This window comes from Pteropus medius, unplaced genomic scaffold, assembly GCF_902729225.1.
Source record: "Pteropus medius unplaced genomic scaffold, Ma_sr-lr_union100, whole genome shotgun sequence".
NCBI lineage: Eukaryota > Metazoa > Chordata > Mammalia > Chiroptera > Pteropodidae > Pteropus > Pteropus medius.
This window is the reverse complement of record NW_024350325.1, coordinates 7,736,847-7,759,120: the sequence shown is the minus strand read 5'-3', so window position 1 is coordinate 7,759,120 and position 22,274 is coordinate 7,736,847. Positions and strand designations below refer to the sequence as shown.

General features: G+C 35.0%; 1 protein-coding gene across 3 annotated transcripts in view; it reads right to left on the bottom strand.

Moving 5' to 3' along the window:
- FNDC3A (fibronectin type III domain containing 3A) overlaps window positions 1–22,274 on the bottom strand; it is a 187,249-nt gene that overhangs the window by 51,337 nt on the left and 113,638 nt on the right. For 2 of the 3 annotated variants that reach the window (XM_039839369.1, XM_039839371.1), the window contains exon 4: window positions 15,501–15,577. In XM_039839369.1, coding sequence (XP_039695303.1) covers window positions 15,501–15,577 — 77 coding nt within the window. Of the gene's footprint in view, window positions 1–15,500; window positions 15,578–19,412; window positions 19,550–22,274 lie in introns of those variants that run through there. The other variant, XM_039839370.1, reaches the window with a different exon arrangement.

Sequence of the window (22,274 nt, the reverse complement as noted above, 5' to 3'; positions counted from 1 at the left end):
AACATTAGATTAAAAGTTTCTTCCACAGGATGTAAGTAATTCTTTCAAAATATGTTAGAGTAAGAATTTTTACATCATTACAAGTTAATTAAAAAATATTACAGAATCAACATGAAAAGACTTTATTAAATACATTAAGTACACATGAATTAGCATTGAACAACATAGATTTTGGTATGTAATGCAATATAAATCTTAAAACAGAGAATAGCTAAATAGTAATATAAACAAGCTATGATATTAGGTATTTATCTTTTGTGTTTCCTGAATTTAGTGATAAAGTAAAAATGAAGGGGGACTCAAGAGAATTTTATGGGTGGGAGTTGGAACTGGACCCAGACTCCTAAGGTAAACCATATACTGAATTTAGGTACAAAATTCTTATGATCATGACCAGTACAATTTTAAGAGGTGAAGATCATTTCAAGAGAGACAAACACCTACTATATTAACTCTCAGTTAAGAAAAAAATTCGTGGCTTTGAGTCTTGGAAATTACACATTTTTAAATAGGGGTCATACTGTGGGAAAGGATTTTTTTAAAAAAATGACAGATTTATTCTCTTTGAACCTCACTGGAGCAGCAAGGGCATATAAAAAAGCCTAAAAGGATATAGGATTTTATCTCAAAATTTGGAATCTCTCTAAAATAGGGCCCTTATCTTTTTAGGCTTAAATGTTTACTTTTGAGGTATAAAAAATGGATAATACTTTTCCTAAGAAAAACAGAAAATGATTAAAATGTAAAGTGCTAACTTTAAAATCAAATCCTAATATTTTCAGGAAAAACAAGTTTTATTACGGTTAAGAATAGCAAATTTTATAGGCTCAAAATGGATTATAGACTTAAATGTAAGACCCGAAATCATAAAACTTCTGGAAGAAAACAGAGGCAGTAATATCTCTGATATTGTTAATAGTAATTTATTTTTGGACATACCTCCTTGGACAAAAGAAAAGAAAAAATAAACAAATGAGACTATATCGAACTAAAAAGATTTTGCACATCAACAAAACAAAGACACTTGACTGAATGAAAGAAGATATTCGCTTATGATATATCTGATAAGTGGTTAATATACAAAATATATAAAGAACTCATATAACTCAACGAGAATAAAACAATCCACTTAAAAAATGGGCAGAAGACCTGAACAGATATTTCTCCAAAGAGGAAATACAGATGGCCAACAGACATATGAAAAGGTGCTCAAGGTCACTAATCATCAGAGAAATGCAAATTAAAACCACGATGACATATCACCTCACAGCTCTCAGAATGACTATCATCAATCAAAGAACAACAAGTGTGGCAACGATGAAGAGAAAAGGGAACCCTCATACACACTACTGGTGGGACTGCAAATTGGTACAGCCACTATGGAAAACAGTCTGGAGGTTTCTCAAAAAATTAAAAATGGATCTACCTTTTGACTCAGTAGTTGCACTTCTTGGTATCTATCTAAAGAAAACCAAAACAATAATTTGTAAAGATCTATGCACCTCTGTATTCATGGCAGTATAATTTACAATAGCTCAAAATATGGAAGCAACCTAAATGTCCATCAACAGGCGATTGGATAAAGAAGTTATGGTTCATATATACAATGGAATATTACTCAGCCATTAAAAAAGAAAAAACACATGAAATCCTACCATTCGCAATGACATGAATGGAACTACAGGTTATTATGCTGAGTGAAATAAGTCTGACAGAGGGAGATAAATACCATGTGATTTCACTTATATGCAGAATCTAAGGAACAAAAAGAACAAACTAATCAAAAACAGACTCACAAATATAGAGGACAATGTGGTGACTGCCAGAGAGGAGGGAGGCTGGGGAGCTGGGAGAAAGGGTGAAGGGTTAAAGAAGTACAAATCAGTAGCTGATAGATGATCACAGGGATAGGAAGCACAGCATAGGAAATGCAGTCAGCAGTAATGTAATGGCTAGGTGGAGAATGAGAGGAGAGAAAGAGCAATTAGGGGGATCGTTTATATAAACTACATAAATGTCTAACCAATGTACTGTATACTTGAAACTAATAATGAAATTTAAAATAATGCAAAAAATAATAATAGCAAATTTTGTATATAAACATATATGTACTCGGTAGGTCTAAAACACACTTGAGTAAAAATAAGCCTACATTACAAATTAATTATTGCTTTAGAAAGAAGAGTTTCTTTTAAATATCTATTAAACTATTCTTACCTGTTGAGAATGAAATGACTTGTCTGTAATATGGACTAGAAGACCAAAAGAATTCACTGCTTTTTATATGCTAGCTCCAAAATTATAATGCCTTGCTTCCAGCAAAATGGATGCCTCATATCCCACCTTTTTCCCTATTTAACTCAGTTCTCAGTTCTCAGACAAGAGATTGGTGCATATGACTGGTGGATACAAAATCGTATCTAAAGTCCTACCTGAAGAGAATCTGGAAACTATTTATAGTTTTTCAACCTGTAACCTACAGAAAGGGGCATCAGAAGGAGTATGGAATGAATTCTGAGTGGCCGAACCAGAGTGTCTGTCACAATATACTACTATCAATCAACTCTCTGACTCACAAATCTCAAATGACCCCATTTCTAATAGGATTATAGTTCATACTCTTTGACCTGGCACTCAATCTGGTTCCAACCTTTCTAGCTATATCTTTCTTTCTTCAACACCAAGTCCTGAACCCTTAATTCCAGTCAGGTAGGTACACTAAAAAAAACCTATCTTCACACTGACTTATACATTTCTATATCTTTCCTTTTCACTGTTTCCCCTTAATCTATAAACATGTGAATCTTATCTATACTTCCAAATCTAGTTCTAACATTACTTGCTCTACTCATTTAAAAAAATATTTGTTTTTGAATAAAACAAAGACATTGTTACTTTAGAAGAGAAAAAAAGTGTTATCTCTGTAGTGGCTCATACACACAGGGGCAGAAAAACACAACAATGAAAGTAAATTATTTAGCATGTTGCAAGGTGATAAGTTCTATGGAAATAAAAGAGCACACGTGGGTGAATTAAAGGTACCGTGAGAAAGGGACAGGTTGTAGTATAAAATAGAATGACCGGGATAGTCCTTATTGGCAAAATGGAATTTGAGCAGAGACCTGAAAGAATCGAAGGAATCAGCCATGCAGAAATCTAGACATGTGTTCTGAGCAAAGGGAAGAGTTAGAACAAAGCCCCTAAAGTAGAAGTGGCTAGAAAGAAGCCAGTTTAACTGGATCAGCATAAAGGAAGAAAAGGCAGAAGCAGATGAGGTCGAAGAGATTAGGGGGTGGTGGAGTAGGTGGCCAGGTCAGGTAGAGCTGTATAGGCCATTAAGAACTTGGACTTTAGCATTTACTCTCAGTGATATGGGGGACCACCACAGAGTTGGAAGTAGAAGTGTCATATAAGCCAGTAGCTCCTAGCCAGGGGTGATTTTGCTCCATGGACATTTGGCAGTAACTGCAGATACTTCTGTTTGTCACAACTTGGTTGGGGGTACTACTGTCATCTAGTAGGTAGAGGCCAGAGGCCAGGGATGCTGTTAAATACCCACAGAAGACAACAAAAAATTATCAAGTCTAAAAGGTCAATAGCGCCGAGGTTGAGAAATCCTGCTAAAACCTTACATTTAGTAGGATTACTCTAGCTGTTGAGCTGAGAATAGAGTATAGGGAATGGGCAAAACTGGGAAAACTGTTCAGGAAGCTACTGCAACAATCTAGACAAGAATGGTGGCGGCTTGGACCAGGGTGGTAGCAGTGGAGGTATTGAGAAGTGGTCTACAAACTGTATGCATGCATGCATACACACAAATGTACATTTACAGAAAGGCAGAACAACAAGGTTAACTGATGATTCCATTGGAGAAGTGAGAAAAAGAGGCTAAAGAAGGATGATGCACCATTAACTGTAATGGGAAAAGCTGTAGCGGGGGACAGATTTGGAGTTTTAGATGTGTGAGTTTGGTAGGTCTATAAGACATCTAATTGGAAATGTCGGGTAGGCAGTTAAATTTAGTAGTTTGTAGTTCCGGAAAGGTTGGGAAAGGACAACCAAGTGAGGCAGGAAGAAAACTAAAAGAGTCTGGAGGTTTGGTGATTTGTACCAAGGACAAGGGATCAACTTTGTCAAATGCTTCTGACAGGTCAAGTAAAATGAAGACTAAGAACTGACCACTGGATTTGGCAATGTTAAGTCATTGTGACCTCAATGAGATCGGTTTTGGTGTAATCATGGAGGCAAAACCTGATAGGAGTAAGTTTAAGACAAAAAGTGGGGAGGAGAATTAAAGAGCTTATAGCACAATTTTGGGACATCTTCCTATCGAGGGCAATATGGTTGCTGGCAGTAGTATAGACAAGAAACTTTTCAATTTGTTGTTTTATTGAGAGCAATTATAACATGCCAATATACTAATGAGAATGATCCATCAGTCAGTAAGAAATTGATGATGTAGAAATGAGAGAAGAAAAATGCTACAGTAATGTCCTGAACAGGCAAAAGAGGATGGGACCCAGTACTTCAGTAGGAGCAGTGGGTCTAGACAGAAGAGTATGTGGCTCGATATGACAAGGCAGAACATATAACTCTAGATGCTGGCAGAGTTGTGAGGCTAGGAGTCTGTAGGAGGTTTCTTTTGATTGTTCTTCATGAACTCTTTCCTGGACACCACAATATCAGTGATGTCTCCCTCCTAGCATTTCTATTGCATTTATTCTGTATCGCTTGTTGGTATAACACTGTAGTATTTGTTAACTTTCCAAATGTATATGTTACTCTTAACTATAAGTTCTTTAAGGGAAATGTATTAAATATTTAATCCTCAAACAATGCTACAAATAGGTACTATTATCATCTTCATTTTTAGATGGGGAAACTGAGGCATAGAGATATTAAATGACTTGCTACGGGTATACAGGTTAAGTGGAGGAGCTAGTATTTTAACTCAGGTAATCTGGCTTTAATTCTACGTTTTTATCCACTTCATGGGCACAGAATTCACAAGTACCTGTCTTCTTCTTCTTCTTCTTTTTTAATTTCACAACACAAGTGGGATCTCACTGGTTAACAAAGAAATGGCTAAACTTCTTATAAATTTAAAACCATTTTTCTGCTGAAAATGAACGTTTAAAATACAAAGATAAGCTGGGGGAAAAGAGGATGGAGACATTGTTTAATAGGTACAGAGTTTCAGTTCTGCACGCTGAAAAGATGGTAGTGATGGTAGCATGAATATACTTAATGCCACCAAAGTACATTAAAAATGGTTATGGCAAATTTTTTGTTATATGTATATTACCCAAATCAAACAAAATAAAAAGCTAAGATGCTGAGAGGAAAAATTTTAAAAAGCCAGACCAGGACTAAGAGAGTGTGGAAAACTCCACCACTACAACCAACCGACCATACAGTAACTTCAGAGTGAGGCTGGAGACCTCAAAACTATCTGCTAAGTGTCCAGCTGCTGAGAAACGGCCAACCATGTAGATATCAAATTTTATACCATCAGGGTACACTGACAATGAAGATTAAAATAAAATCAACAACTTGTGAAAAGGGAAAGAAAAGATAAAATATAATCCAAATTAATCTATAAATTAATCTATAAATAAAAATTAATCTATAAATAAAATTAAATCTATAAATAAAATTAATCTATAAATAAAAATTAAAACAAAGACAATGAAATATAAATTAAATGGGACCATCAGCGTCGTCTGACCACCTACATAGGCCATGTAGTTTCTAATTATGCAAAGCCCTGTTTTCTTTCCTTTATTGAATACAGACATAATTGAGAGAGGCTGAAGTGAAAATAAGTTGTGTTTACTATCTGACATTTTATACTGGGTATGTGTCTTCTCCACTAGAATATACATTCCATGACAAATTGGTTCTATTTACCATTTTCTCCCCAGTGCATGGTGTAGTACATCTGGTGTATGATCAAAAAATTTTATTGAGTGAATATGACCATAAATAAATGTATTCTATTAGTTCTACTACAATGCTCCATTTCTTTCCCCCTCTTAACAACACCAAACTCTTAATACAGTTCTGCCATTTCAATTCCTACAAAATTTGCTTCCCTCCCACTCTATGGCCTCACCCTGAACTCAAACTATTCCAACTTCAAGCTATTAAACAATATAGGCATTCTGACCATTCATTCAACAGATACTTATTTTATATGCCTAATTCTACAAACACTAAATGATCACAAACTTTCTCTTTAGTTGTAACTATAACTCTTCATCCTCACTTAAACCTCTAAGTCCCCCTACCTTCCAGTCTCTTACACTGCTGCCCATCTTTTTTGGCTGTTTTCCCTATAAGAGACAAAGACAGATCAGACTAGTTTGTAGAATCTGAAAAATGTACTGACCTCATTGCTGCATGCTACCATAAAGGTAGTGAAGTTAAATAGCTAAGTGAAATACCAAGCCCAGCTTAAAGTCATAATCTGAAACCTTTCCTGAGTTGACATAGGCCCCTTCCCTGCATTATGAGATCTATAATCCCCTCCCTGTTAGGTACTCTTTCATCACCATAACAACAGTCCGTAAAAAACAGGGGAGCCATTACAAGAAAGACAAAAAGAGAGAACTTCTGATGTTGCCTTTTAGGGGTCCTATCCACGTTGTAATCTTTCCTTGATAAGTCATTAACTTAATCACTAAAATATCAAGTGAAAATATAAAGCTATAATGCATTTTTTATAATAATTATTTTAAAAAATTTATTATGGTGACATTAACAAAATCCAACAAGTTTCAAGTACACAATTCAACAGTAAGTCATATTTATATATATATTGCATTGTGTGTTCACCGCCCATAGTTAGATTTCTTTCTGTCACCACATACTTACCCCTTTACTCCATCTACTTACCTCCACTGCCCCTTCCCTCTGGTAACCACTAGCTCACTGTCCATGTCCATGAGTCTCTGTTTGTTTGTGCTTTTAGATTTATATCCCACATAAGTGATATCATGTGGTTTTCAACTTTTTCTGTCTGGCTTATTTCGCTAAGCCGCCTAATTATCTTAAGATCCATCCACACTGTTGCAAATGACAGTGTTTCATCTCTTCTTATAGCTCAGTAATATTCCACTGTATTACATCTTCTTTATCCAATCATCTATTGTAGGACACTTAGGTTGTTTCTGTTTTGGCCACTGTGAATAGTGCTGCTATGAACAGTGGTGTGTATATATCTTTTAAGATAAATGTTTTCAAGTTTTTTTGGTAAATACCCACTAGAGGGATTACTAGATCATATGGTAGAGCAAGTCCTAGTTTTTTGAGAAACCTCCAAACTGTTTTTTACAGTGGCTGTACCAATTTGCAGTCCCACCAGCAGTGTATGAAAATTACTTTTTCTCCACATCCTCTCCAACACTTATTACTTGTCCTGTTGATAATAGCCATTCTAACAGGTGTGAGATGGTGTCTCACTGTGGTTTTGATTTGCATTTCTCTAATAGCTAGTGAAGTTGAGCATCTTTTCATATGTTTATGGGCCATTTGTATGTCTTCTTGGGAGAAGTGTCCGTTCAGGTCCTCTGCCTATTTTTAATGGACAGTTTTCTTTGTTGTTGTTGTCACTGAGTTGTATGAGTTCTTTGTATGTTTTGGATATTAGGCCCTTATCAGAGGCATTGATTGCAAATATATATTTCCATTTGGATGGTTGTCTCTTTGCCTTGCTGATAGTTTCTTTTGCTGTACAGAAGCTTTTTAGTTTGATATAGTCCCATTCGTTAATTTTTGCTTTTCCTTCCTTTCTTTGCCTTTGAGGTCAAATTCATAAAATCCTCTTTAAGTCCAAGATTCCTGAGTTAAGTACCTGTTTTGTTCTATGCAATTTATTGTTTCAGGTTTTATATTCAGGTCCTTATTTCATTTTGAGTTAATTTTGGAGTGTGGTGATAGACAATAGTTTAGTTTCATTCTTTCACAAGTGGCTGTCCAGTTTTCCCAGCACCAACTGCTGAAGAGGCTTTCCTTTCTCCATTGTATGTTTTTGGCTCTTTTGTCAAAAATTATTTGTCCATGTAAATGGGGGTTTACTTCTGGACTCTCAATTTTGTTTCACTAGTCTGTGTCTTTTTCTGCCAATACAATGCTGTTTTGATTACTGTTGCTTTGTAGTATAATTTTGAATTTGTTAGGTTTATTCCTAGGTATTTTATTCTTTTTGTTGCAACTGCAAAAGAAATTCTTAAAAAAATTTTTTTCCTGATTTCATTTTTAGAGTATAGAGAGGGATGTTATAGATTTTTGAACATTGATTTTATATCTGGAAACTGTACTGTATCTGCTTATTATTTCTAATAGTGTTTTGTGAAGTACTTAGGGTTTTCTATATAGAGAATCACGTCATCTGGAAATAGTGACAGTTTGACTTCTTCGTTTCCTATTTGGATGCCTTTTAAATCTTTCTCATGCATGAATGCACTCACTAGGACCTCCAATGTTATACTCCTATTTTATTAAGTGTTTTAATCATACGTGTATGCTGTATGTTGTCAAAGGCTTTTTCTGCATCTATGCATATGATAATATTCTTATTCTCTATTTTGTCAATGTGGTGTATCAATTGATTTAATTGATTTGAGTATGTTAAACCATCTCTGTGCTCTTGGGATGAAGCTCACTTGACAATAATGTATCTTTTTAATGTGTTGTTGTATTTGGTTTGCTGGTTTCTTATTTAGGATTTTTACATCTCTGCTCATGAGAGATACTGGTCTGTAGTTTTCTTTTTTTGTGTTATCTTTATCAAGTTTTGGTATCAGGGTAATACTGGCCTCATAAAATGAGTTAGGAAGTATTACCTCCTCTTCAATTTTTTGGAAGAGTTTGAGGAGAATAGGTATTAAATCTTCTTTGAATGTTTGGTAGAATTCACTGGTGAAGCCATCTGGTCCTGGACTTTTACTTTTTGGTAGGTTTTTGTTGATCGTTTCAATTTCCATACTGCTGATTGGTCTATTTAGATTTTCCAGTTCTTCCTGATTCAGTCTAAGGAGGCTCTACATTTCTAAGAACTTGTCCATTTGTTCTAGGTTATTAAATTTACTAGTGTACATGGAACATTTCTAGGTTATTATACTTTTTCATAGTATTCTTGTATGATCCTTTATTTCTGCAGTATCTGCAGTATCTTCTCTTTCATTTCTGATTTTGTTAATTTGTATCCTTTTCTTTTGAATTTAGTGAGTTTAGCCAGAGGTCTGTCTATTTTATTACACTTCTCAAAGAACCAGCTCTTTGCTTCATTTATTTTTTCTATTATCTTTTTGTTGTTTCAGTTTCATTTAATTCTGCTCTAATTTTGATTATTTCTTTCCTTCTGACTTTGGGCTTCATTTGTTCTTTTCTAGTTTTTTTTTTTTTTTTAAAAGACAAAGCATTGTTGTTTATTTAGGCTCCTTGTTTTTTGAGATAGGCCTGTAATGATATGAACTTTCCTCATATGACCACTTTTGCCACATCCCAAAAGTTTTGATATGTTGTACTATCATTATTTGTTTCTATGTATCTCTTGATCTCTTTTTATTTCTTCTCTGACCCAGTCATTCTTAAGTAGCATGTTGTTTAATCTCCATGTATTTGTGGTTCTTCCCACTTCCTTTTTATCTCTAGCTGCAAAGCATTATAATCAGAGAATATGGTTGGAATGACGACTTCAATCCTCTTGTATTTGTAGAGGCTAGTTTTGTGTCTCATTATGTGGTCAATCCTTGAGAATGTTCCATGTGCACTAGAAAAGAATGCATAAGCATCTGTTTTAGGATGACAGGCTCTCTAAATGTCAACTGTGTCCAGTTGGTCTAATGCGTCATTTAAGGATGTTATTTTCCTTATTGATTTTTTTGATGATCTGTCTACATCTGACAGTGGGGTATTTAGGTCCCCTCTATCAGAGTGTTTTGGTCTGTTTCTCCCTTTAATTGTTAGTAATTGCTATATATATTTAGAGGCTCCCTGATTGGGAGCATAGATATTAATAAGTGTTATGTCTTCTTGGTGTATGATTCAGTTTATTATGAAGTGTCCCTCAGTATCTTTTTTTACCTTTTTAATTTTGAAGTCTAACTTCATCCGATATTAATACTCCTACTCCCACTTTTCTTTGAATGTTATTTGCTTGAAATGTCATTTTATACCATTTCACTTTGAGCCTATATGTCTTTGGAACTGAGATGTGTTTCCTGGAGGCAGCATATGGTTGGGTTTTGTTTTCTGATCTAATCTGCAACCCGTGCCTTTTTATTGGTGAGTTCAGTACATTTACATTTAGAGAGATTATTGAAACATGCAGTTTTCCTATAGCCATTTTATCTTTTGCTTTCTAGTAGCGTGGTGTTTCCATTGCTTCCTTGTCCTTGTGTTTGTTATTTTAATTGGTTGGGTTTTGTGGATTTACCCTTGGTCTTTTATGTTATATACTTCAGTTCTGGATCTTTGGCATGTGGTTACTATTGAAAATATGTAAAGAATAGTGTGTGTGTGTGTGTGTGTGTGTGTATTAGTCCATTTTCTTCTGCATGTGTCTTATCCCCATTCTCCTTTGTGAATATGGATCTTTGATCTCTCCCCTTTTCTGTTATTGTTGTCTCAAATTGTCCCTCTGTATGCTGAGCATTTATTTCTATCTTGCAATAGCAATTCTCTCCTTATTGTTTATAATACCCTGTTCTTAATAAGGGTTGTACTACTCTGCTTCTGTCTGCTACTAGCCTTATTCATAGTTATGTATTTTTTTTTTCAGGTGGGCTGATCTCTTTCAGTATTTCCTATAATGCAAGCCTCAGTGCAGAATTCCTTCGACTTTTTTTTTATGTCTGTAAAGGTCTTTATTTCTCCTTCATATGAAGGAGAGCTTTGCTGGATACTTTATTCTTGGCTGGTAATTCCTTTCATTTGAAAGTTTGAATATTTGATTCCATACCTTGTTTGTAAGGTTTATGCTGAGAAGTCCGAAGACAGTGTAATGGGTTTTCCTTTATAGGTTACCATCTTATTTTCCCTGGCTGCCTTGAAAATTCTTTGTCAATAATTTTTGATAATTTTAATATAACGTGTCTTGGAGAAGACCTTTTTGGGTTGAGATAATTGGGTGTTCTGTTGGCTGCTTGGATTTGAAGCTCCAGTTAATTCCTTAGATTTGGGAAAATCTCATCAACTATTTATCTGAATGTGCTCTATGATCTCATCCCTTTTCTTCTGGAATACCCGTTATTCCCATGTTGCCTTTCCTGATGATGTCAGCTAGTTCTTGTATTTGTCTTTCGTTATTTTTCATTCTTCGGTCTCTCTCTTCTTCCTTCTGAATTCTTTCTAGATTTCTGTATTCAATATTACTGATCTTTTCCTTCATTTGGTAATTTTTTCTTTACCCTTTTATATATTCCTAAGCTTGCTATTTCGCTCTTCATCTCCTTTAGTGTGTTTTTCATCTCCAGAAGTTCTATTTGGTTCTTTTTTAGGGTTTCAATCTCCTTGCTAAAAAATTCATTCTGCTTGTCTAATTTTTTCTCAACTTCTGGAATTGCTGATCTGGGTCCTTCGGATCTCATTGAGTTTTTTCAGAAGTACAATCCTGTAATTCTGTCATTTAAGTTGCATATTTCTATGTCTTTAAGCTTATTTTCTGGATATTTCTTTCTTTCTTTTTGAGCTGCCTAGTCACCTTGGTTGTTCAAGGTGTTGAAAGACTATTTTTCTCCTCCTGGACAATAATGGGAGTGTATTTTGCCTTTTTTTTTGTTTGTTTGTTTTTCCCCCCAAAAAGATTATTTAGAGGTCTCTCCTCAGCTTGTTGCTATGGTGTTTTTCTTTTGATTTCCAGTAGGTGGTGTCCAAGCCTCTTTGATCCCTGCTTTGTGATATTTTTCTCATAAATATTCATCACAATCGCTACCTTCAGTCTCAGTTCCTGTCAATGTTAGCCACAATTTTAGTAGTGTTTGCTCAAATTCCCTTGGGGCTCCACGGTGTTTGGTCTTGGAAGATGTGGGGCAGAGGGCGCACTGTGGGTTGGTGGGTGGGGGTTTCTGCCAGTGTCCATGTCTCAGCCTCGTGCTTAGCAACCACAGCTGCTAAGACTCAGCTGTTGCCCCTCTAGCAGTTAGTCCTCTCTCAGCTTTCTGCCCTGACTCCTGGGCTCCACTGCAGAGAGCTCACAGATTTTTCAGGCAGTACTGCTCTGGAACTGGCCGCAATTTCTGCCCCTCCCCCTCCTCCTGCAGGGAGCTCTGGCTCCAAGATGCATCTTCTTTGTTCCTCTCAGTCTATCCCCTAGCTCTCCCAGTTCTGACCTCAGGTAGCTTTTATGAGCAGATTACTCACTCAGACATGCTTATGTGCAGGTTAGGTTTTATTTGTTGAGTTTTAGATGTTCAGCTTATCGTTATTTCAAGGGGAGAGATCTGGGGACATCTCTCATCCGCCATGCTTCTGATGTCATTCCTCTGCAATGCTCTTAATGACTACAAGTTAGTATTATTTGCCAGTAAACTAAGTTCCTTCTACTCCTGTGACCTTTGCATGATGTCATCAATTGCTTTATGTTTGAGTTTTACAGTTTTTGTTTGTTTCCTCATTTGTTACCTTAGTTCAATTGGCAAGTATTTCTGCCTCTATGTGTTATGTTAATGTCTCACAAAATTCTTTCTTATTTGTTAAATTATAATAATAAAGCTCATTAAGGTAATGTCTAAATTATGTTTTTAATTAGAAAAAGGGCTAAAGGGAAATAAACTAAATGTTTACAGAAAGTAGCTCTGGGTTACAACATTCGATGTAATTTTTTCTTTACCCTTTTATATATTTTCCAAGTTCTCTACATAATAATGACCTCAAAAATAGTTTAAAATATACAACTGTATTTGTTCTTTATCGGTAAATATTTTTTCCATTTCTTTGTTTGAAAAGTTAATATTCCTTTATATTTAAACTTCTGGTGAACAATTTTATTTTGTTTCATGCATATCATTTTAATTAGCTTTAGGTCTTCCTATCATATTAAACAGTATCACATATAGTATAATGGTGAATAAAAATTTTTTAAAATAATAATTTTTAAAAATGATTCATTTTTGTGATCCAATAAAAGTTATGTCCATAACTAAAAAATTAAGTTTCACTATTCCCATTATGTTGAGTAGAATGCTAAAGTATCAAAACAGAATTATGTAAGGTCTTACATGTCAAGAAATCCAGACTTCATTGAGTGAACAAGCCAATTAAAGGCTCTTTATGAGCACAGAAGTGAGCAGATCAAAAAAGATTATAGGAAGAATACAGGAAGATTATTTTAGTGTTTTTTTGGCCTAAAGATACAGAACCTTAACTTGGATAATGATTTGATTGGTTTATAAGTATTTATTAAACTCCTACTATATGACAAGCAATATACTCAGCACTGAGGAAATAAAGATGAGTATGAGTCCTGTATTATCTGGTCCTGTTACCTCTTTGACCTCATTACTTACTATTTTTCTGCCTTGAGGACTCAGTCTAGCCACAGTGGCCTCCTTGCCATTTGTTCCCAGGCATGTTCTCATCTCAGGCCATTTGAACAGGCTGTTTCTGTTCCCAGAATCCTCTTCCTCCAAAGAAATGCATGGCTAACCTTCAAGATTTGGTTTAAATGTCACCTTTCCAAAAAGGCCTATTCTGACCACCCTATTTCAAAATGTAATCAGCTCTATTCCACTTCCCCCCAATTACTCACCACCTAATACATTATGTAATTTATACATTTATTATATTTTTTGTTTGCTTTTCCCCACAAAAATGTAAACTACAGAGGGACAGAGGTTTTTGCCTGTTTTATTCATGGATATATCCCAAGCACCTAAAAAAGTGGTATATATGAGCACTGTGCTCATATACTGTTCAATACGGGAATTGTAAGAATTCATAATCTTCTCAGGAAAAGATAATTTATTAACAGTGTGATACAGTCACTGAAATAGAAATCTATACAATGTGCCATGAGAACCCAAAAGAGGAGGAAGCTGGAAAGGTTCAAGGAAAGCTGCTACTGGGAGGTCATGACTGAGTGAAATGAGAAGGGCAGGAATATGCCATAAAAATAAAAGGTACTGTTAGTTGAGAGAACAGCAGGATACCCTATAATTGCATTGAAAAAATTTGTCTTAATCACCTTTATGATACTAGAGAGCTGTCTGTTGATATTAACTGTCAATACTGTTTGTTGAACTGAACTATGCTAGAGAGGAAAAACTAGGTATGGTGTTATGTAAGTAGAGGAAGGTCTGAGAAGAAGCAACCAGAGAAACAAAGAATCAGGACAGCATTATGTCAAGGAAATCTGGGGTAACTCATATCAATGGTGTCAAATGTTCAGAGGTCAAAAAGGATCAGTCTGGAAAAAAGGCCTTTGGGGTTGGTACACTATCAGGGAACAGATTTAGTAGGGTAATATAGGCAGAATGCACAGTCCAATAAATTAAAGAGTCAGTGTGTTAAACAAAAGTAGAGATAGTGGGCAGAATGTTTTTCTGAAAAGCTTACAAAGTACTTTCAAATATGTTATCATCTCATCTTACAATGAGAACGCTAAGACTCAAAAAAGTTAATTTGTCCAAGGCCATGCAGCCAGCAAGGGTTTGAAGTAAGATATAAATCCAGGTTTTCTGACTAATTTTCATACTACTTCTATTCTCAGAATGGGTAGTGAATCCACCATAATATCCCACCAATATCCTGGCATGATTTAGGAGGAAGTAAGAGCAGGCCTGAAAAAAATTTCAAGTATAAATTTATTGTTAGGAAAAGAAACTGGGTATTTCCAAAAGGATTTGAGGCAATAAGTACAGACTACACAGAATTTCAGTAGCAGAAGATATTGAACACCTACAGAACTTACAGTTTAATTCAGTTTGCCTGTGGAAATAAGTAAGCTATACTTTATTTTTTAAGTCAGAGCTTCCCAACTGGTATGCAGGAAAGGGTTACAGGTAAGTAGCAATATCTGATCTCTTTAGACCTTAGGGTTGTTTGTCTATAGGTCTCAATTCTCTTTTATTTACCACAATGTGCCATACAATTATTATGGATGTCTGAGAGCCACTGTATGAATATGGCTGGAAGTATTATCTTGGGTTACTTCTAAGCAAATCATTAATTTAAAAAAAATGTTAGTGCAGGCACTTAAACCTTAAGATATTATTTACATTATTCACATATTCAGGGAGATAAAACTATGGAGTTCTCTATTATAATTCAACACCTCAAAACAAGGCCAAATGATGAATGCTGCCAATTCCTCATTTGTTTCCTCATTTTCGAATATACTAAATGTATTTAAATAGTTGAAATGGATTTACCAAAGACATATTAAACTGGGTACGCTTTGGCTCTTAAACTGTATTTTTTATCGAAATTAAGATAAACAGTAAATATTATGATCACTATTATAAAGGTATAAAAACAAAACTAATATAAAAACATACCTGTGGGGCATATCCAGGAGGCACGTAAATAGGAGGCACAGAACCATTTGGAGACATCATTGGAACCTGAGCAGGACCTGAATGGGCCACAGAAATGACGTATTAATCCAGGATTACTTAGTAAGCTAAGGTTGCAAACAATTTAATTTACACTTGAATACTCATCTAAACACTCAAACTAATAGGGACTGTATTACTATGAAAAAAAAAATTAGATGATTCATCTGTTATAAAACATAAAAGTTTATTTTACAAAGTGCACTGATTACTCTTTACCTGCAACTGTGTTTCTCAAACCTGTCTGGTGATCATAATAATCACCTGGGGAGCTTTTTAAAATACACAGATTTCCAGGCTCTCCTGAAGATCCTTATTTAGTATGCTTATAGTAAGTGGGGGTCTTGAATCAGTATATTTACTTTACAAATATCCCAGGTGGTTCTTATTATTGTGCAGGGTTAGAAACTGACCTAGAGAAAAATAAAATCAAACTTTGGATATAAAATCAATGAAAGATACGAAAAGTAAATTTTTGAAAAGCAACAGTAAAAATCAGAAAAAGTCAAGAGGGAAAAGCAATATAGAAGAATATAGTTAGAAATTTGAAACTTGCTTTGTTAGGATTAAATGCTTCCTTATGTAATGTGTAAGTCATGTCTGTGGGAGCCTGAAAACAAAGTTAAGAGGAATACCATACATGTATATTTAGGCACAGAAAATTTTTTTGTTTCTTATACTGAAAAGTTCTTAAAAAAAAAAAAAAAGAAAATTCAGCTTTTTATTCTACATTTCCCTTCATTTTATAGTGTTACCCTTTCTGAACAACTTCTCTAAATATTCTCTTGTTTACTTTCTTAACCTTTCTGAGATAAAACAGGTACTTTTGGAAGATTTTTTTTTTCTTTCTAGGAAGTGAAATCTTACTTGCTTTATGTAACTTAAAAAGAAAAATCTCACCTTCAGATTTTTTTTTTTAACTTTAGACTGTACTGTCTCTGGAATTAGTTTTCAATAACTTGAAACGAAACCTCAGAACCTTACTCATTTCTAATGAAATAAAGTTACCCAACAGTCTGATGAAGAATGTAATGGGGAAAAGAGTTCCTTTTATATGTAGACTTCAACCTGCAGGACATATAGGGATCTCAGTTATAAAAGAAATGAAGAAGGAAAAGCTTAATCATAGGACAGAAAAGAAACAAATTTCACTGGTAACATTACACGTATTTCAGAAAAACAGAATAAAGAGCAGGGAAGTTACTGGAAAATTCAGATTAAAGCCACTCTCTTTGTAGGGAAGGGGAAGGGATGACAACCAAACAACAAAGTGGTGGTGATGGGTAGGGAAAGGGATGTTGAGAGGTAGGGAAGGAAAGAGAAAAGAGAATGTAGGAAAAAGGGCCCACAAGGGGAATACTAAACAGTGTTAAGGGGGGAAAGAGTAGAGGAAATAAGAAGGGAAGGGTAAAGGGTAAAGGCAAGAGGGGTGAGAAGAAGGGTCAAAGAAGGAGAGGTAATAAATAGTAGAGGGTAAGGAAGAAGAGTGTGAAGAGGGCTGGAAGGGAGAGAAGGGGAGGGGAAAGAATGGGTGGGAGAATGGGAAGAGAAGGAGCAGGGAAGGAAGGAAGTAGGGAAAAAATTCAAGTGGTTAAGAGGAAGGAGTGAACGTGTATGTGGGCAGCGGGGCACAGACAACCAAATTACGCTATGTAATATATTATTGTAAAAATAACTTCTCAACAAAATACTCTTCCCATCCAAAATAAGCCCACCAAATACATGAAATTGTTCAGATTATCTTACAACAGGTAATTATATATCTAGCTAATAGTGACTTACTGTGTGCAAGGCCCTTTATGCATTTTTTTTCTCCTCTTACTCATTCTATTAGGAAAATATTATTATTACTCCCATTTTCCTGATGTGAAAATTGAGGCAGAAAGGTTAAGCTTACCTAAAACCAGGCAATTTCATTTCTAAGTATATATCTGTACTATATGCTACTACATATTTAGTAAACATTGAAATACTATGCATTATTGGCAACTGATGTAATTTGAGACTTAAGAATGCTCTGATGCTTCTATGGAAAATTAAGGCCTCATTATCTTTACAGTCTTGAAAAATAAAGAAAAAGAAATAACAAAAATTCCTTAAAGACAACATGCCAAACAATTTACTAAATAAAACTTGTGAAGTGCTTTATATATCTTTAGGCAATAAAGGTTTCATCCAAAACTCACTTCCATATGCTGGACTCAAAAAAAATGAGAACAGTTTGATACTAATGCTGGCTTACTTCGATTAGCTAATTTACATAAAAATATAGTAAATTAGTTTTCTGAATCCTAATATGTGAAATTTAGCTGAGAATCAAAAAGAAAATTCCTTGAAAATCTTGTTGTAATCTTAATAAAGAAGTTTAACATTTATAGAGCTTCTACTATATGTGCCAGTGACTATAGTTCATCAAGGCATCAGTATGTTTTGTTTTTTTTTTTTGCTTTATAGCCATTAGAATAAAAAAGTTACTGCTGATTACATTTAAACTTGTAAAATGACATAATTGTTTTGGTTTGCCCTTCTTTTACCAAAAATATGAATAAATAAATACCGTATAGTTATAATTCAAACCATTTTATACCTTGAAAGCTGCCAAATAGTTTATAATTTAGTAGCACAAAATTCTGCTTTATCCTTTAATTATATTTAAGTGTGATACTGAAAACAGAAAACGAACCCAACCTAAAATAAACCAGCAGTAAATGCATTTTAGTTTCAGTCCAAGAATAATGATTAACTTATTTCCTTAGGAAGTAATCATTTCACTGCACTAAGTAAATTTTCTTATCCTGAGGCAGAAATGGTACATGGTTAGATTTTTAAAAAAAGACAATTCATGAATACCATATTTAATATCTAAAATATTGGTGTGAAGTAATATTCAATACAAAACACATAAAACTACCATTGTATCAACACAGTAAATACAAGTATTGATGTTTGGAACTATAATATTTATAGTACTATTTCTGTTGCTATTCTTGTCTATAGTAGCAAAACTCTAAAACTTTACATACTTAATGCTGCAAATGACTACCTCCTTAGTCTCAACAATACTTTTAATTTAAGAAGTACTAAAAGATTAACTACAACCCTTAATTAAAAACAATGAAGATTTTGTTCCAGCCAAGAAGCTAAACCCGTTATAGATTGTATCATTATATGCACATCTGCACAAGAATAGCTATATCTGAACAATTGTAGATACACCTAGCAACTTAAGTCTACATGATTTGAGCAAAATCTGCCCAGAGTCACAGAGCTATTCTTTATTTTTTAATGGCATATTTCCGATTCCAAAATATTGCAGAAGAGGAAACAACTCTCTTCAATTGTCTTAAGAAATTGAGAAGCCCCTCACCTCAATTCTTGAAAAGTGTCATCAATGACTTAATAAAGATGATATTCCATCTAGTATAAATTACATTCTATTTTTTATTAGCATACATTAACATTTAAGAGTTTTTAAAAAACAAAACTACAAATTTTTCTGAGTTTAAATTCTGAAAATGCAACGGGCTGTTGGCATGCTACACGTTCTCTGTATAAGCAAGCTTTCACAATGGCTTCCCAATTATCTGATGCCAATTTTCAGATTTTAGTTGTAAAAATAAAAAACCTAGTAAAATAAAAATTCTGGAAAGAAACAGTTTGTGGAATATAAAATCAGTTCAACTCTAGAGTTTGATCTTTTTATAACTACATGGCAACAATTTAAAATATTTTTATAGCGATAGATTTGGCATCTATTGAAAACACACGCACGCACACACACAGCATGACTTTAGCTTAATACAATGCCTTCTGTGTTTAAAATAAAAGTAGAATGTTCAAAAACAGCAATCTTACCACTCATTTTGTTTTTACAGTGGCAGCAGAGAACAAGAAAATCCAACAAGGAAACAGCGTAGTACACGTTAACAGCTTTAATTGGAGAACGGCTGGGTATTTTTTTTTTTTTTTGCAAAGCTGTGAGAGGAAAAGATCCTTTGACCGAGTCACATGATGCCCATCACGTGACCTGCAGTGACCCGCGGAAAGGGAAGAGGAGAAAAAGCAAATGTCCTGCTGACAGCGTTTGAATATAGTAAATGATTAAAGGATTTTCACTGCCACTGCCTTGAATCTCACCATCTTTCAGACTTCCTTAAGAATCAACTCAAAGCTCATCAAAATATGCATACAAAAGTATATATGCGATGTAAAACAATTCTCTTTGTTTACACTTTCCTCTAATAACATCACAGGCACAATCTTCCAATTCAAATTTTATTATCCAGCCTGCTACTTTTCATTTAGAAAAGTTTAGGATACATATAACATTAATTTGGAAGATTTGCTCTGACACATCCTTGTGTAATTTGATCCACTCTCCATACTCAACCCTTAAGGAATGCTCACAAAGAACTGACTAAAAATATAAGCTTGATTCAACGTGTTCCTCAAATGTGGGGTTTATATGTTAGGCTGGCACTTAACCTCTCAAGCCAATAAAGGCTGCCACTTTTACTGTTGGTTTTACTTTTTCTGGATTTGTTTTTTTTTTTTTTTGGCGGGAGGGAGGTGGGTATCTATCTATCTATCTATCTTTTTAACGATTTAACTTGGACATTAATATAGATACTTGGTAGATGGCATTCTTACCCATGGAGACCAGGAATGACATCAAAGATTACAAGAGAGAGGAAGACTGTAAAGTTTTGAAGGTCTTTTCATTATTTTATTGTGCTATGTAAGTTAAGGAAATTTATTAATAGTTAACACAAATATACAGGTAATGATAATGACTGTGATTTGTAACAAGTTACACAATGGAAAGAAAATGGATTTTGGTATCAAAATAATATAGGGAGGAGGCGAGAGAATTAAAATGTTAATCAAGCCACAATCAGAGACTGCACTATGCTGATCAGCCCTGCAGCCAGGCCAAGAGGACACCTTCAGAACAAAGGAATATTTCTGCTGGGATGCTAACAACTCATTCCCCACCCCTGAGAAGGAGAAACAGAACCAAACCAACAGTCATTCCCTATAGCTAAAACCGTGGGGAACCTATGGATTAAAGCTGGGAATTGCCAGCAGGCTTTTTGCTCTACATATTCTTACCTTTTCAGGCTACAAATTCTTCTTCCTCACTGTATGTCCATATCAAAGGAAATGGGTTAACAAAGTCTTTTAAACTATAACTCACAGGAACTAAAGAACGATATATAAACTGAATTCCCTGAACTCTCACTGTCTCTCCCAGTTACTTTTCTGTCTCTCTCACTGTCCTTGTCTCTACTGTCCCTGTCCCTCTGAGTCCCGCTCAGTGCCTTTACTCAGTCTCTCACTTTCCCTTTCAGTGCCTTTACTGTCTCTGTCTCTCTGTCTCTGAGAGGAGACAACACTCTGTCTGTGGAGTGTTGCCCCTTTTGTGATAAACTTTCTTTTTGACTCTAACTTTGGAGCGTGCTGAATTCCTTCCACACACTCTGCCAAAGGACCCTCTTCTCTCGGTGCAGAGTTCAGTCTCCCCGCCACCCCCTACTCGGGGAAATTTGTCCTGTCCTGCAACAAAAAGATGTAAGTTTTAATAACAGCTTCGATATTTATTAGCAAGGCAATTTATTGCTCTTTGAATCTGTTTTCCTTCTGTAAAAGGTTAAAATAATCAACTTTGTAGAATTGTTGTAAGAATCAAAATAGATAAATTTAAAGTACCAATTATACTGGTTGGCACCATTCAATAAATGATAGTTAATATTGTAAGTATGTTCACTATGTTTTTAAAAATAAAAATTATATAGTGCACGCTATGTGCCAGGGACCATCTGGAGTGTTTTACATGAGTTAACTCACTTAATCCTCACAATAACTGAAGTAGGCCTCATCAGTTAAAGAATCTGAAGGAGAATGCAGTTAAGTAATTTGCCAAGGGCACACAATGAGGCAAAGCCAGAATTATCTAACAATAAGGCTATATTTAAAAAAAAAAAAAGTAAACCATGTTAAAGAGCCAGTCTCCCAAAAAAGTGGAAAAGAACTGACAAGGGGTAACTTGATTTCAATAAATACATGGCAGATACCCCAAAGGAGATAAAACACTAAAAGATCGTTCTCACATGTGGGGACGGGTTAACTGTTAACTTCTGAGTTCCTACTACAAGGCAAGGCTGGCCTGAAGAGCAAGACTCAACAATAACAGAATGTTAACAGAATCTGCTGGTAACTGTTGGACTCAGCCTCTCTGTAACTCCTATGCCTCTGATCTTCAATCTCTAAACAAAGCAAGCCCTTGCAGCCCACGTCCTCATTTTGGATCATATTCTCACATAGCCATGTTTCCATTTCTTGACTCTTTAACTGATGATCTTCTCAATTCTTTCCATTGTGCTCACTAAAACTTTCCCCTCTATTATAAATTCCCTTATGTCCATCTAAACCTTTTCACAGAACATCTGTTCATGTGTTTCCCTTTAAATGAAACCTGGCTCTCCTCTAGGAGAGTTTCTAGCAGCCCCTGGGAGCAGAGGCTTTCCATTGTCTCCTGAGGCAGTCTCTTGATACCCTAAGGCTGCTTCCCATTGCCACTGTTGTTACCGTTTCATGCTAAAGTTTCTTTTTTGAGATCATATCATATGAGTATGCCACCCTCTACCCCTTTCTCACTGCTGTCACGCTCAGTCCTCATTTACCGAGAACTTTGGCGTCATGTTCACAGTTCCTTTT